Below are 17280 nucleotides of genomic sequence, written 5' to 3'. Positions count from 1 at the left end.
AACCCTAAAATAGCCGAAAAATATTTTTTTTTGTTTTTTTTTGTGAAAATGCTCAAATCAAAAAACTTTATGTTTATTTGGGTTCGCCATGTGGTGTAGATTCTCCAGTTTCCCGCTTGTACTACGAGTTTCCGGACACCATGTATAAACGTTACTATTCTTATGTAAAAGCCCATGAAAAGGGCGTTAATAAATTAATAAATAAATGCCAAATTTGACTTTTACGTAAATAATTGCATACTTCCATCTCAACGAAATGTATTTTATTTGTTTTGTTGCTACTGACTCAAACTCTAGAACGTGTTTACCAGCTACTTTGCTAGTGAATCCGAATTGATTGTTTTTTTGAAACCATTGATATTGATCGTGTACGGGGTTGCAACTGATTGTCCAATAATGCGAAATATTATACATTTGCCGCGATAGTGATTAGAATAATAAATTCAAATTCAAAAAACATTTACTGCACAAAAATACAGAGTACAAAGGGTAAAGCTTATAGGTTACATCCTATTTCTTCCAGCTAACCCAACAAATACACATTATATTACATAACCCAACAATTGCATCTTAACAAATGTATGTAAATAAAAAATAAAAAAACAGAGGTATTTAATTTATCTAAGTTATTCATTTAAAGTGTAGTGACATTTGTTTAAAATAAATATTTGTAGTGATGATTTAAATTTGAGTATGTCGGTTATTTGTTTGATGCTACGTGGAAGGTTGTTATATATATTTTAGTGGCCATGTAGTGTGGTCCTTTTTGAAATATAGTTGTGTTTTTTTTGTTATTTGTTTTTGAGCTGTTATGCCGTGTTGCGCTAACTCCTTCTTTGTGTTATTACAATAACACTGTTGTGTTTGCTTTTGGGATTAATAAGTTTTCTGTGAACCTTGTAGCGTGTTTATGTGTTGAGTTTTTCCGTGGAAACTTTTCTGGAGATGATCGAACTAACAGGCATAACTCCATTATATATGTCCGTCACTGTCAGAAGTTTGAGATCTTAAAACATTGGTCTACATGAATCCCGGTGATCAGAGTTAATAGTAATTTTTCTTAGGCACCTCTTTTGGATGATAAAAACTTTGGCATTTACTGAGTTTACCCAAAAAACTATTCCGTATTTTATGATTGAGTATACGTATCCATAGTATGCTTATATTATATATATAATACATACGTTCTTCGTTCAAAAACTAAAAATAATATTATTTACTAGCGCAGCGACCCATAAAAAATCATAGTCAGAATTCTTGACAAATCAGTTCCGATTTTTAAAATGATAAAAGAATCTTTAGTGAACCATTAAAATGGCCGCGATCTCGTATCTTGCAATTTTTTCGTCCATTTCGCGCATAATCTTATGTCTAAACTAATCAATTATAATAAGCTATGATAAGAAACATTTATTTCTGACTGACATCTATGAAATTTTTTAAGAACTTAAACCAAAGATGATTTAGGCTTCATTTATAAAATCTACTTTACCGACTGCATAAAGAAAACCAAATTTCGACGACAGATGGAAAAGCAGAAGAGATAAATAAAAATAAACATATAATATTATTATCTTATTCCGTTCTCAAATACAATAAACTAAGAACAATTAGGACGGGTTGTTTCGCAGAATTTGAACAATTCATCAAATTTCAAAGTTGATTTTCACGATCTGTGAAGGTTCTATTCAAGTATTACTGACTAGTGTTTCACTTAACTAAAATAATAACAGAACTTGAAACAAATTAGACCGAGGAGTTAATGTTGTTTCAGTGTAATTCTGCATCATTTTGCTATCACATTGTTCTCCTTCAAGTTGATTGAGTTCGTGTTCTAGTTCCCGGGAAGTTTTTATTAGTAGAAAAATAATTAAAATCCCCTTTTGTGTAACAATTTTTCTGAAAATGAGAAACTAGTGCAAACCCTTGAAATGCCGATCTTCCGCGACTTTGTACTCCTTAGAGTTTTACACACATTTTTTGACACATTTTAGTAATAGATACCTTACTTGTTTTTTAGCAAAACAATATTTTTATAAATTGTGGCGTATTACCAGATAAAGTGTTTACATATTTAAAAAAATATGTCTATCCTGTGTAGTTTCATCAGGATATATGTATTTAGATTTTTTTAATGTAATTTTTTAAATATAATGAAAACTTGCGAAAAAATTATTTAGGTTTAATATATTTTTCAGCAAAAATAAGTCATGTGAGGCTTTCCTGTAAATACATAAACTAATTTCTATGTATTTACAGGATAATAATACTATAATCCGATAATATAGGTACTACCAAATATTAGCATAAGGAATACTTCTGTTGGTGGACTAACTGTACCACCCGTACGTACCACAACAGCACAGAATCACTATGTATATAAAGGAATAAAATCATTTAATTAATTACCCGCTGACATGCGAATAGAAACACATACGACAAATATTAAAAAAAAAATCATATTTTTATAGTACGACCATATAATTTTAACATTAGATATATTCTTCTTGACTATTTTGTTATTTCTAATGTTTTATGTACATCCTGTATACATTTCTTGTTTTAATTACCTTTATAATCTTAAAAAATATAAGTATAAATAAGTCTAAATATCTAATATGTTAAATTCTTAAGTTATTGATAAGGATTAATAAGTTGTCCTCTCCTTCCATTACATTATTTCCTTTTCAAGCGAATGAAATATACTTTAGTGGGTTAGAACCATTTTTTAAGGTTAAAAATACCATAAAACCGAGACAAGTGCGGTGAGCTATTAGCAAATCCAGGGTGGATGCCTTGCCGGGCCGTCCTTGAGCCAAACCTGGCGAGGGTAAAATTTTAGCGCCCCTTGTCAAAACCTAGCCCAGGTAGGTGGTAATATTTCGAAGATTTTATTTTTCGTGTAGCGCCGTTTTTATGAAAAGTAATCTTAATTATGGAAAGGGACAAGGCAACCGCGAGTGGAATTTCTACGATACTCGGTTCACAAACGTATACGCAGCATTAGGTGTTAGTATTATCAGCAACTTGGCGCCTTGGCAATTGGCACTGGAGCGGACTGCTCCAATTGCACTCTCATATGGCCGGCCCCGTGTCTTGGCGCACTAGAGGTTAAGTGCGTTAGAAGTTAAATTAGAAGTTCAAATAGAACATTATAATCTAATGGCAATCAGCGCACACTGTGTTTTATTTATTGACAGAATAGAAAAAAATGATAAAATAATTTTAAAATATAATTAATCTGTGAAGTCTTGGTTACATTTTTTAAATTTGTCTGCAAAACATAAGAGAAAATGAGAATAACATAGGTATATTATTTAAAAAATTCAACTCTCTGGCGAGGCTGGGTAGTAAACGAAAGGTTGGAATAATGTTTTGTTTTACAGAAATTCAATTTTAATATTCATTTTATTTTTTGACATTTGAAAGGTACCCGTTACACGCTGACTTTAGTTTTATATCAAAGTAGGTGTATCCCGCCACGCGTTGCTCTGGCTCAGACTATCTATGCAGTTAGAGAAACCATAACGCGTGATGATTTTACGTCTAACAGATAGCGCTGTTTTTTTTAAAGAAAAGATGTTTGTCCAACAGATACCGCTGCTTTAAAAAAAATCATGTTCAAAATCTGAAACGAACATATAATTTACGTTTAGAATTTCACAACAAATTTGATGATAACGTTAAATTTAAATTTCTGTGTATCAACCAATACATTGGTTGAGCCTTGGCCTTGTGAGTGATATAGATTTGTCTTGTAATATATTACGTTATTTTATTTTTTTTCACAGAAAAATTCAGTAAAATAAAGAATCTAATCAAAAAACAGATTAATTATAATTAAAAAATTATTATTTCGAAATGTTTTCTCTTATCAATCAAACACAATGTAATTTTGATAACATAAAATCATATAATTATGAATTATTGATTGATAATATATTTACGGTACTAGGTTTCCTAATGGTTTTGTTCGAGCTTTGTAACGAACAAAATGGAGTCTTGCCTTATCGACAGTTCGATAGTATTTAAAATCTCCAAAGTTCATGATGCTTCAAAAATAGTACCTAGGGATGTACCTATTAAAAATCACATTAATTGCTGTGAAAATTTTATGACGCCAGAACAAGGTTTTCAGAAAAATCTGATAATTTGTGTTAAATACGACCACACACGACAAAGCTACCCTTCTAAGCTACTCTTCCCCATTTCCTTCCCATCCTCAATAACTACCAATCGGGGTTGCCACAGTATCACTGGATGCAGACGGAACGGAGCAGCGTGGTACTTTTGTGCGGTATTTGCATTAAATAATGTTTTTTGTATTAAAGATATCTACAGTGTGTCGATATGTAAGATATTTACAGTGTGTCGATATGTAAAATATCTACAGAGTGTCGATTTGTAATATATGTACAGTTTGTCAATATGTAAAATATCTAAAGTCTGTCGATAGTAAAGATATTTACAGTCTGTCGATAATAAAGATATCTACTGTGTTTCGATATGTAAGATGTGAGAAAATAATGTATTTGTTATTTTTTATTGGATATCTATACACATTTTAAAACATCATTTAATAATGTATATATTTTTCCAAATCATATTTAGTCGATGTTTGTATTGACAGACGATTTTATGAATATTTTTCATCCTTGTCCTTTTCTAGAATAACATTTTATATAAGTCCCATTTGCTAAAAACTGAATGCCGGTAATGAATTGTCTGAATACTGAATTGAGTACCTGACCGACAATCAGAAGTCTGCGGGTTCAATTCCCGTCGACAGCGACTATGTTTTCTTGAAAAAATTTTTGGAGGTGTATCAGGCTTATAATTATTGCTTCACAGAGGCGGCTTTAGGGTTAAAGTCGTAGTAGGTCATTTGAAAAAAATGTGTGACTAATCTTTATTTGATATTGTGAAAAATGCCCATATATTATTATCTATATCAATTTGTTACAAATAATAAGTCGCGCACTCTAAATACATATTATGTTAATATAGTAAATTTGAAATAAATACACAATCCATGTACCTACTTACGGCAAATTATTTTAAAGATATGAAGTTTTAATGTAGTTGTACATTGAAGTAAATAAAATAAGAGTTTGATTCTATTTGAGAAAGATCTTTTACGTTTTTTGTTTTGTTTCATTTTTCAGCTTCATTCTAAATCGATAACAACATAAATAATTATTCCAAACCTTTCCCAAACTATCTAATTGAAAAACAACCATTGTTTCACACACTAAAGGCGTTTAAAATGAAAAACCGACATTTGTTTATGTCACCATCTCTATAAAACATATAATATTCATCGTGTTGTCTCCCTCACGGTCATGACCTAAGCGTCCCTAAGCTTTCTTCGGTACCTAATTTTTACTTCGACGAAAAATATGGTGCCATCTCGTTTATTCTATGGCGCGCATAGGGACAGAAGATGCAAAAGTGGACATTCTTTAAATTGACCCAGCGAATCGTGTGGACTTGTGAATGAAAGCTTCTATTAGAGACAACAGATATCACTGCTAGCCACTCGCCGCCGCTGCTGTTTCGCGTTACATTTTAAATAAATTAAGAATAATACCAGTTGTTTTGTTGAATTTAATTGATTATTATTGTTGTCTTATAAATTTGGGGGGTCAAACACCAATTGATCTAAGGGAAGAACCGCCACTGTTGCTTCAAATCAATTGTTGAATGCTTTAATTGCCTTGTATATTTATTAATTTAAACGCCCTGATGGGCTTTTACATGACACATATTTTAAATTATTTACTGCATAATACAGTGACAACAGAAGGTTTTTATTTTTAAAACATAAAAAAAAATAACAAATCTTTTTAGGTTCACAACATATCTACAAGAAAACAACAAATATAGGCAATCGCTCTTTAAATATGCTACATAAAAATGTCATTAAGGTATCTATCTCTTGAACACAGACAAACTTATATTAAATATGTCGTTATTTGAGGTGAATTTGTTTCCAAGTGTGTGAAAGCGAGAAATATGTGCATGTATGTGGTAGTTGGTACTAAAGTTTTTATTGCAGAATAATATATTTTGCCTAGTCGCTCCAGTAGGTACTCTGAAATCTATGAGTTCACAACAGTCTAGTTTGGAGTGAATAATCTTAAATAAAAAAGTTAGGTCATTTATTTTTCTTCTATTTTCTAGGGAATGTATTGGAGTATATTTATTTATATGAATCTGGTAGTATGGGGACCACACTATTGAATTATATTCTAACAAGCTGCGTGCTAGCGACAGATACACGATTTTATAACCTCCAACAAGTCGAAGTCTTTGATGGTTCTGATTATAAATCCCAGTGTCTTCATACCTTCGTTAGTTATTTGTTGTACGTGATTTACAAAATTTAATTGAGTGTCAAACATAACTCCAAGGTCCCGAATTTCGTTGAATTTTTCTAAGATTTCGCTTGCTATTGTCTATGTGAATAATAGTGGGGTCTTACATTTATCGATATTGAGGAATAAGTTGTTAGCTATATACCAATTATGTAATTTGTCGATGTTTGACTGTAAGATTAGGCAGTCGCTTATATTAGATATTTTTTGTCTAATTTAATATCATCGGGAAAAAGCAGAACTTCTACATCGTCAAAACAATGTATGAAATTATTTAAAAATATAAGAAAGAGAATGGGGCCGAGATGACTCCCTTGCGGTAGGCCACTAGTTGCATGAAATAACATAGATTTGTGGTGCATAACTTAGATATGTGGTGTATTTGTCCAAAGCTTGTGTTTACCGTCAGATTTTTATGTTTTTTTGTACGCTCGTCTAACGGGTCTAATTAATGATAGTTTGTGATTGTTGAAATTTGTTTTTTTAGTTAAAAAAGTAAAAATTACTTACGAGTATTTCCTGTACCATGGCTTCTACTTCTCAAATAAACTTGAAGCGCTATTATTCCCCAGGCTGCCAATACAAGAACACAAAAAACCAACGTCAACATTTTACTAATCGATACAAATCACAATGTTGTTTAAAACATGTCTGTGATAACGTCCAACCTCCAGTATAAGAGGACCAGAGACAAGAGAGGTCGAGTGAAAAGTTTGTTAAGCTATGGACAGTGCCTATAGACAATAATGATTTGTTATCATATTGTACTGACGTCAAAAATATCTTAATGCTGGCGTGTTTTCACAGATGTAATATCTCATTGTTATATTTTTTTTAATGATAAAAATCTAATCTTATTTTGACTACAGTGTGTAGCGAAGCCAAAATTTTATTCTGTGGTTTTGTGCTATTTTTTTCTCATCTCACCTTTCAAGGACTCATTTCGCTTTTCAAAGATTTTCTTGGACATTCCCAATTTCTACCGACGTATTTCTTATTTACCTTGAACTCTAAGGGCCTTACTAATAAGAGTGCTTTAAATAGAACGTAATTAATAAGCAACTAGCAATGTTGATTAAATGGTTGTTTATCATTTGTGTTAAATTTAAAATACGTTTTTGTAAGGGGGTAAGTTTTAAGCTCTCGAAAATTATGTTTGATTCATTCTATTCAGATGGCGAGTTTGGAAAAATTCCTTGATAGAAAAAAAAATCGCAAAATGTTTTCCGAAAACTATAAACACTATATCTGGTTCTGTTATTTAAGACGCTATGGGTATCAAAAAATTCAGGGTTTTTGTAAATGAAGATTTTTGCTTTAATTGTAATATTTTCACAGTAGTCGCTTGCGTCATTTCATTATAATCTTTTTTTAAATAAATATTAGAGCATTGTAACAATAATCGCAGTGACAACAGTTTGTGTTTACACTTTGCTCTTGCAAAAAAAACTAAAAAAACCTCCGAATTCGTGTGCAAACAGTATTTATATGGAAAATTTAAGTGCCAAAAAAGTTTATTTGATAAAACAGTAATAAAATAATACTATTCTAGCGGATTCTAAACATTTTTATCGAAAGTTTTAAAACAACCTAAGATTGTGTGTTTGTTCTCATTGAAATGTCCATCCCACCGATGCCTGATGAATGCTGCCATCGGCGTAAAAAAAGAATGCTGGACAAGATGACGTCCCCATCACAAAAAAAGGCCTCGGGAATGATTTCTCCAGTGGTTGAAGATGAGGAATCTGACGGAGCATCGGACTATTCCGACGTGTCTGAAAATGAGAGTGAAATCCCAGTGTCCTCAGTCCAGATACTGAACGACACTGAAGCAAGTCTAAGAGCACTCCAAGATGTCCTTGCTGAAAAGCAGTCAAGAGTCTCAAAGGACCAACAACTGCGGATAAGCGCATATGTATCCGCTGTATTCAGATCAGTTTCACAGCTGTTATTGGAACGAGAGGGCTTCAAAGCTGATCTGGCAACAGTCAATGCCAAATTAATAGTGGCAAAGGGAGAGATCGCGATTGAAAAAGCAGAAAACCAACACAGGTTAGAAAAAATATTGCAGTTGGAGTCGGATCTAGGACCAGTGATGCGTAGAGTAGCCGATGCCACGGAAGCAAGCCTATCATTTGCCGATATTGTGAAAAATGGCCCACAGAAGATGATACCATCAATCAACCGCTCAGGACTTAACGTTGGGACCCCCAAACCTGCTGTATGCATCTTCCCAAAGCTGGATTTACATACATTTCCAAATACATTTCTATAAAACTTAATAAATATCTAGAATCTTTCTCTTTGTTGGATCCCAACCAATATGGATTTCAAAAGAAAAAAAGTACGGAAATGCTGCTTCAGGAATTTTCAAATCACATAAATTATGAATTAAATCTAAAAAAACAAGTGTTGGTTTTATTCATAGATAACTCTAAGGCATTTGATACCATTGATACAAATAAACTATTAGAAACACTGGAGGCAATAGGAATTAGAGGAAAGCTGCTAGTTTTATTAAAAAATTTACTAACTGATCGACAAATAAGAGTAAAAATTCTTAAAAAATTTAGCAAAAGAAAATATATCTCAACAGGTGTTGCACAGGGGTCAATTCTAGGGCCAACCCTTTATATTATTTATGTCTCAATTATGAGAAAATTGTTTTCATTCGTTAAACATTTTGTATATGCAGACGATACGGCGCTCGTAATATCGCACGAAGATCTGGTTACTGCAATGAACCTTATGCAACATGATTTTATTGCCCTACTGAAATGGTCGCATGATGCAGGCCTCTTTATAAACGCCAAAAAAACTAAAATTATGCACATCAGATCTCCACACGCCAGATGTAATGTAATTCCTTCATTATATACACACACATTTGACTGCATACATAAAAATGTTGCACAGCCCTGTTCATGTGAAACCATTGATTTTGTCAAAAGTTATGTATATTTGACTGCTACATGAAATGGGATGTAGACATTGCTAATGTTTGTAAACGTCTACGAGCTATTGTGGGTAGGATTTATAAAATAAAATATTTCGTGCCTATAAGTACTTTAAAGTTAATCTACTTATCTCTGGCTGAATCCACTATACGTTATGGAATTACTTCTTGGGGACATTCTTGTAAAACTAATATAAGCTATATACAAACATTACAAAACTCCATTATAAAATTGTTAATCCATAAATATGACAATCAACACAGAAGTAACATTAAATTAATATACAAGTCTCTGAATATTTTACCTGTCAGAGGATTATTGTTTTATAATATTGTAATTCAACATGTTATATTGTCTGATTCATTGTATAGGGAAAGAGTTTGCCATAAACATAACACAAGATTCACTCAAAATGAAGGACTGGTAGTTCCGAAATGTACTAATAAATATGGTGAAAGAACTTTAAACTATATAGTACCCAAAATTTTTAACCTATTACCAATGACAATTAAAAATAATAACATGTATACTGCTAATGTTAAATATAATCTAAGGAAATGGTTATTGGATAATAATGATCTATACTGATGCCCCTGAAATGGAGTTTCATATTCGTAGAAAATGGAAAAACAATTATTTTGTAATACCTGAATACCTACCTCTATTTATGAAACTATTGATGTACTTGTTGATAATACTAATTTGTTCATACATTTATTTTTACTTGCTTATTATATAAGGCTTTTATGCTGCTATTTAAACTTTTCTGCAATGTAACCAATTTATGTAATATGTACCGTTCAAATTGTATCTTATGAGTGTATAAATGTTGTCTCTATGTCCCTGCTGACAAACTACATAAGTAGTTTAGCGGGTTTAAATGTGAATAAATAAAAAATAAAATAAAAGCTTAATTAAAGTTATATTTTTTTCCAAACAATTAACTCTATTAACGCTGTCAATGCTAACCCGAGGACAAATAAACAACCACTTTTCAAGTAACTCTGCGTAAACCGAATAATTAAAATCAGTGAAGTAAGATAGTGAAATCAGTCAAAAAAGTATGTTCTTTTAATCTTCGAGAGATATAAAATATAATTTTTCTTAATGAAATTCGGAGGTATGACTTTTTTAAATAAGGGTGGGAATTTTCTAAATCCAAATTTTAAAATTTCGTTGCTCTGCTCTCAAGACTGATATTGATTATATTGCGGAACTCTGAAGGTTAATTAAAAATAATCTTCTTTTTCAACAAGTAACAAGATGTAAAATAAACTAAATATTAAAATTTAAAAAAACATGCAATAATATTTTAATGGGTAATTTATGGCATTTACTTGCCCCTTGAATCCTTCAAAGCTAAAAATATTTTGGACTTATTATTTAATTGCGCCATACCTCGTGTCATTCTATGCCGAGCCATTACGTCTGTTCTGCTATGTGGGTTACATATTAGATCGGGGTGTCGTTCCTTTCAGTAGTTGTTTGGTACGAATAAATTATAGCATTCCATAAGGAATGGGCTATCCAATAAATTATTAATAATTTTATAAGTTGTTACTGCAAAGGGCTCACTCCCATTGACTGGAGGCTAGGTACACTGTACAATGCCAGAAGATCTACCTTATTTAAATGATTAGGTACTTACTTTACTATTAAGTACTTTTATTTATCTTTTGACTAGCTATACCGCGCCACGCATTGCTGTGGCTCAGTCTGTCTGTGCAGATAGAGAACCAATAGCGAGTGCTGGTTTTACGTCCAACAGATTCCTTTTTTTTTTAAATAACTTGATTTTACCTGTCAAAAGTGACGTCTTTATAATATAGGATAAATAAATCATATAAAAACAAGCACGTATTAGAATGTAACGGTGGCGTTGTGTCAAATTTTCAAAGCAATCGGCGAAGAACTTTCAGAGATTTAAGATTTTGAACAAACGAACATTTACATTTTTTTATTATATAGAAGATTACGTCAAACACATTATGACTGTTTTTAATATATTTTTTGTTTTATTTATTATTATATATATATATATTTACATTTTCTCTATATCTCATATATTTATACATAAGCGTAATTAATTACTGTTGTAAATTAATAAATAATCGTCCTTCCTAACGAATGAAAGGTATAGCAAAAACATATCGCGTATGGTTCCCGATAACGAACGCGTCGGAATGTATACACTAAGAATGTTTTTCACTTTAAAGGAATATTTATTAAGTAAATATAAAAACGAAAATACGTTATTCTTGTCGTGTTGTGCTTTGTCTTTTTTCTTTTTCTCTCATTTTTTATCCCCTGTATTTTAATCAAGCATAATGTATTAGTGGGTATGTACCTTTTTGTACATTTCTACATTGGCTTTGTGATTATGTGTTTATCCAATTTATTTCCTTTTTTGTTTTTCTTGTTTGCTATACTCAACCACCCTTTTTCTATTTTTTACTGTTTTGCATGTGAAACTTATTTATTTGTTTAAATACGAACGACACAACTTGTGCCATTGACATAAATATAAAGTTAAAAAGTATTAGGTATAAAGTATTTTTTTTGTAATATACGGTGTACCTAAAGGTTAATTATATAGTTAAGTATAAAGTGTAAAGTATTAAACAAGTATAAAAGGTAGGAAAAAAAATGATTGTCAATAATGATTTGGAAAAATTATTTGCCAACCCCGCCAACCATAAATGATTATCAATTATCAAGGTAACGATAATGTTATCAATAATGTATGCTTGATTACTTATCATTTAGAATCTAAAAAATAAATTATCCATCTTTTGTATTTTTTATACCAATTTTGACTTTGGTGATCAATTTCAGAGTATTTATAACCTAATTTATGCAAGCGATATATTATTAAATTTTGTTCTGCATTGGTGGCAGTATTGTTGCAATAATAAGGTGAAATGGGTCGAGTTAGGTTAGGTTAGGTAATATATCAACGAAACTAATACAGGGGAGTTAAACCAGTAATTGTTGATTAAGTATTCATCTATTTTCTAACGGTAAGGATTATCGGATATTTTATTTCATTTCATATTTTAGGATATTTTTGAAATCCTTAGATATTCTTAGAATGAAGCCCAACATTTTCATTTTCATTACTAGAAATGATATTAATGTGAAATTAGTAAATGTTAGTTTAGTATCAGAGGTTATTCTAGGTCCTTTATTTCAGGTACAGACAATAAGCTGTGGTTATTCAGTAAATAACTATATTTGATAGGGTTTTTTTATTCTGAATTCGTGATATGACATTTGTCAATATTAAGTGTGAGTTTTTTAATGCTACACCACCGTTGATGTAACACCACTCATGTTTAATGATTTTATATATTTTCATGTCATCAGCAAATCAAAATATGTTAACATCAGATAATATGGAAGTGACATAATTTATGAATACTTTAAATAATATTAGACCTAGGTGCGAACCCTGAGGCACGCCGCTAATAGCTTCAAATTCGTAAAACAAGTGACCTTGATACAGACAATTAATACACGTTTTGATAAATAATTCTTAATCCAGCATTGTAATTTACCACTTATTCCTAGCTTCAACAATTTATTTATTTATATTTATCATGGCAAGCCTTGTCAAACGCTTTACCTACTAACTAACGCTATTATCCGTATAAATCGAGTCAATTTGTTGTCTATTAGCAAGAGCACTTGAGATAAAGTTTTCATAAAGTGTAAGGTTAGTTAATGTAGATCGGCCAGAGACCATACCATGTTGTAGAGAAAATCATTTTATAATGTTGATATACACTTATGTTGACCTACGTATTGTAAGTTCCTCACTTCCCACAGTGAGTTTTGTATCTCATCGGGATTGCTCTAGCAAGAAATACAAATGATGAATTTTTCGTATCTAGTATTTTTGGGATAATTTTTATGGATTAGTTTTTTTTTTATACCACCTACTTTTTGTAGTTTTGACGATTATAGTTATAAATCTCATCATTTTTCTATTTTTCATACTTGGAGAACCCATGTTAGCAGCACTATAAACTAATCTGAACGAACTGACATAGGTTATTTGCTGACTCGCTAACTGTCCCCTCTAGATATGATCACCTCTACTCTCTAATAAGTTTCTCAGCCAAGTAACAAAGTGAATGAATGACTCGGCCGAGGACTCGTCAGGTGTTATTTTGCCTTTTGCTATGGGGCAGAGCCGCAAAATATTAAAGGAGTGTTCTCTTTTCGGTACAGTTGTGGCAACAATAATTAATAAAATACATCTATGGCCTTTTAAATTGTATCTATATGTAAAAATACTCGTATCATATAAACCAAACAGATACAGTCTTGTTTTAAATAACATCATCTAGTAAGAAGGAGGTACCTATTGAATTTATGCAACCATAGTTCAAATAAGTTTAAGAATAATGTAATTTTAACTACTCACATTTTCGTTTAAGGTTTATAATTATGAGGAGAGTCAAAACAACAAACCACCCTGTAAGAAATGATTCCATAACGTAATCCATGTTTAATATAACTTGTTACAACAGTAGTTAAATTAAAAAAAAAACTTTTTAAAGAAAAACTAACGTCACTTATGCCGGAATAAATTGAATCGTACACTAAATTAATATACGAAAGTAACATTTTGCAAATAAAACTGATAAGTTGTGCATTTATCTTGGATAATAAATTTATATCTAGTTTTTATAGTACGTACTTAAGATGTCAAAATTTTGATAATATGAAAGGTATTTTTTTAATCTTCTTTTATACTCTTACCAAACCGGCACTTTTTTATTGGTATTATAATTTTAGTCTTATTTAGGACTACTTATAACATTCATTAAATAACATTCGCCAAATACATTTTTAACACTAACACAAATAGTAATACAGAAACTCAAACTAGTACTTATCAGAATAATCCTATCTGTAAGGCTAGTAAGATTAAATTGGTCAAAAGCGATAAACGGAGTCCACCTCAAGAAGCAAGGATTTGCATTGAGTGACAAGTGACCGAGAGCTCTCATTATGCAAAACAAAATTCTTCAAAGAAAATGGATTAAGTATAGAAAAATAAAGTGAACCAAGAACTTGAAAATCTAATTGTCGTTAATAAATATGGAAAATAAGAGGGCACCTAAAGAAGATCCTTGGATTACTCCGATCGTACAAAAATAGAATACATTGGAACAGTCGAGTCTAGCAATAAATCAACGAGTAAAAAACATATTTTACTATAATACACTGTTTAAAATATATAGGTCCCACTACAGTTTATTTTTATTATTATTACACGCCCTAATGGGCTTTTACACACTACAAAGTTTAATAGTAGAGTATCACAGTTATTATAGATTCTACAAAATTAAAACAATAAAGGAAACAGAATACAAAGATAATGAAAAAAATATTAAATATTACAACAAAAGCATATAATAAAATAAGATACATTAGTAAAAATGATAAGAAGTCTCACATAAATAGATATTCAAAATAAAAATAAAAATATATAGATATTGCGGAAATTATAGATGTCTATTTGTGTCTCGATATATAAAAGAATTGAAATAAACAATATTTATATTGATTATTTTTAAGATGAAATATATCTCCCAGATCAGAGTCTTTATTTCCGAGACTGTGAAGTCTTGGAATTGGGGAATTTTGATAAGACAGTGTCCTGGTGTTGTAAAAATAAAAGGGTAGTAAATTTCGGCAAGATATTTTGGGTATGTGGATGCTTATTAATTGGAGTAACTCAGGACAGTCAATTTTGTAATGAAGTATTTTATGTAGTACTATTAAATCTGTGTTTATTCTTCTTTCAGAAAGTTTTAATAGGGACAATTTATCTAGTAAGTAGTTATAATCAATGTTTTCTATATATAGGAATGTGCAATTTATAGTTTACATACTTCAAGAACTTATGTTGAATCTTTTCTATTGAATTGATAATATTTTATCGGAATGAATATTGTAAAAGGGAGACCACAATGTAGAGTTATACTCTAGTTGGCATCTAACAAGGGTTTTGTACAACATGATAAATGTGCCTAAATTATTGAAGTCTTTTGAAATTCTCAAAACAAATCCAAGAGTCTTAAGAGCCTTATTGATAATGTTATTAATATGATCACAAAAGTTAGTTTGCTATCGAACAATATACCTAGGTCAATAATTTCACTGACGCAATTTAAGTTTTTATCATTTAATGTATATTGAAAAAATATTAGATTATTTATTCTGTAAAAATTAATGAACTGACATTTCTTTATGTTCAATGCAAGTTTGTTGATAGAGAATTAGAATCTTACATATCATGTAAGATGTCGAGATTAACAGTATCGAAGGCCTTTGAAAAGTCATTACATGAACAATTTAGGTACGTGGTGGCCTTTATGCAATGATTTTTATATGTAATCAGAAAACACCAAGAGGTTGGTTTATGTTGAACGACTTTTTCTAAAGATATGCTGTTCCGAAGTTAAGAACGGCTCCACTTGTGGTAGTGTGTACTTAAAAAGAATCGATTCGAATAATTTAGCTGATGTAGATATTACTGCTAGTGGACTAAAAAAATCCAGAAAGCTTTGTACCACTTTTGTAAATCTATCGGCACTCGTTTTTTTCTATTTTTTACCTACAAAACACGGCGCAACCTTTAAAGAAAAAGGAAGTCTAGACTAATTTTTTCTTTTTTATAAGAAATATTCTATGGTACGTCGATGGTTGCCCATCTGCCCATATAGAAACAAAGCATGGTATTGAAGGTTTTAACAATGCACAGCGAATCGAACACTTGCTAATATAATTATTGTCAAGCTACCAATGCGTGACAAAGACGAAACTAGACGTAGAACATTGATTAACATCTGTTTATCAAAGTTATCAGCCAATCAAAGATAGCTACAACAATATTATTGCCATTTGCCAACAGTTGCAAGAGATTTTTTTTTATCACATATCTAAGAAAATGTTACATACGTCATAAAAGCATGTGATCTGGCAGGATGTGTTCGGTTTTTTCATTCGAAGTACAGTGGCGTTACACGGGACTATAATTTTTTTTAATCTTGGAAGGGGGTAAACATTATGTTTTCTTCTTTATCTGATTGCTGATGATTTCCAAGACATGCGGCGCGTTGTCTTTCTTTACTATATCGACAAAAATAAACAATGTCTTGCTGACCAGTAGGTCTAGCAACGACGATAGATGAAGCCGAAATAAATAAAATTAATCGAAATCCGTCATCTATGGTCAGTTAGCGATATTTGCGAGCACGGTCAGAATATGATTCCAACAGACAGTAGACAAAGACATTACTTTTAGCGCGGTCTCCAAGGTGTCGGATAATCTGTTAGTATACACGACTTTTTGGATAATGTCGTTTGTTATGCAAAATAAATGGATTATTAATGAATGAGGGTGAACTAACTAAGCTCTTAAAATTGAAAGAAATCGCATACACGATCCATATACTTATTTAATTTATCTAAAACTCAATCCATTTATTTCCTTCCAGATTCGAGAAACAAAAGTTGTTAGTTATGACTAATGACCTCATGAGCTAATTAACTCCCTTTTTAGTGTCATAAAGTATAAGAAGACTTTCATATTTTAACTTTCAAATTTTGGTAATTTTAACTTTTTCGTAGCCGTTAGCGTTTAGGAATGTCAATTCATAGAGAGATGCGCCAGTGTTGCCAATGTATATATTGTATATGCCGATTCTGATTTTTTGCATTATGAACATCGGTCTGGATATTAATCATCGCTATCTTGCCCGGGGTTCGAATGATTGGTGGGGTCGCAGTGGTACACTCTCTGCTGGAAGGAAGGTGCCTATAAAATACTGCGTAACGACACGTTGCATACCATCAGCAACACTACCAAAAGTCCGACTCTTTAGCGTCCACGAGTGGTCATCAGAAAAACCCCGCGAACCCTGGGCAAT

At 31.3% G+C, this 17280-nt stretch overlaps 1 protein-coding gene across 4 annotated transcripts in view; it reads right to left on the bottom strand.

The window, feature by feature from the left end:
• LOC149412058 (uncharacterized) overlaps positions 1-17280 on the bottom strand; it is an 86231-nt gene that overhangs the window by 44536 nt on the left and 24415 nt on the right. Inside the window, exon 1 of one of the 4 annotated variants that reach the window (XM_089646448.1) lies at positions 6888-7080. The exons of the other annotated variants lie outside the window; for them this stretch is intronic. Within the exon in view, the coding sequence (XP_089502574.1) occupies positions 6888-6987 (100 nt within the window). The 5' untranslated portion in view covers positions 6988-7080. Of the gene's footprint in view, positions 1-6887; positions 7081-17280 lie in introns of those variants that run through there. 4 annotated transcript variants of the gene reach the window in all.

The sequence above is a fragment of the Hesperophylax consimilis genome, chromosome 24, assembly GCF_061612785.1.
Source record: "Hesperophylax consimilis isolate HC1 chromosome 24, BYU_Hcon_1.0, whole genome shotgun sequence".
Taxonomy (NCBI): domain Eukaryota; kingdom Metazoa; phylum Arthropoda; class Insecta; order Trichoptera; family Limnephilidae; genus Hesperophylax; species Hesperophylax consimilis.
This window is presented reverse-complemented; position numbering and strand designations above follow the sequence as displayed.